The following is a 796-nucleotide window of genomic DNA, read 5'->3' as shown; positions in this document are numbered from 1 at the left end:
CTCCCTTTTGCGCTGGAGACTCCATTTTGCTGGTATTTTCCCCTGTTTTGCGAGAAAGACCCGCCAGAAAAATTTCTATATAATGTCTACGGCCATACCACGTTGAAAGCACCAGTTCTCGTCCGATCACTGAAGTTAAGCAACGTCGGGCTCGGTTAGTACTTGGATGGGTGACCGCCTGGGAACACCAAGTGCTGTAGACTCCCTTTTGCGCTGGAGACTCCATTTTGCTGGTATTTTCCCCTGTTTTGCGAGAAAGACCCGCCAGAAAAATTTCTATATAATGTCTACGGCCATACCACGTTGAAAGCACCAGTTCTCGTCCGATCACTGAAGTTAAGCAACGTCGGGCTCGGTTAGTACTTGGATGGGTGACCGCCTGGGAACACCGAGTGCTGTAGACTCCATTTTGCTGGTATTTTCCCCTGTTTTGCGAGAAAGACCCGCCAGAAATATTTCTATATAATGTCTACGGCCATACCACGTTGAAAGCACCAGTTCTCGTCCGATCACTGAAGTTAAGCAACGTCGGGCTCGGTTAGTACTTGGATGGGTGACCGCCCGGAAACACCGAGTGCTGTAGACTCCATTTTGCTGGTATTTTCCCCTGTTTTGCGAGAAAGACCCGCCAGAAATATTTCTATATAATGTCTACGGCCATACCACGTTGAAAGCACCAGTTCTCGTCCGATCACTGAAGTTAAGCAACGTCGGGCTCGGTTAGTACTTGGATGGGTGACCGCCTGGGAACACCGAGTGCTGTAGACTCCCTTTTGCGCTGGAGACTCCATTTGCG

General features: G+C 49.5%; 1 protein-coding gene across 1 annotated transcript in view; it reads right to left on the bottom strand.

Moving 5' to 3' along the window:
* Positions 1 to 85: 85 nt before the first annotated feature.
* The window catches only part of LOTGIDRAFT_72167 (hypothetical protein), a gene marked incomplete at both ends in the record, with an annotated part of 9,637 nt that continues 8,926 nt past the window's right edge, over positions 86 to 796 (bottom strand). The window contains one exon of the mRNA XM_009067154.1: positions 86 to 230. Coding sequence (XP_009065402.1) covers positions 86 to 230 — 145 coding nt within the window. The remainder of the gene's footprint in view (positions 231 to 796) is intronic.

Source organism: Lottia gigantea (genome assembly GCF_000327385.1).
Source record: "Lottia gigantea unplaced genomic scaffold LOTGIsca_80, whole genome shotgun sequence".
Classification (NCBI taxonomy): domain Eukaryota; kingdom Metazoa; phylum Mollusca; class Gastropoda; family Lottiidae; genus Lottia; species Lottia gigantea.
The sequence above is the reverse complement of the archived record's forward strand: the minus strand, read 5'-3'. Positions and strand labels throughout refer to the sequence as shown.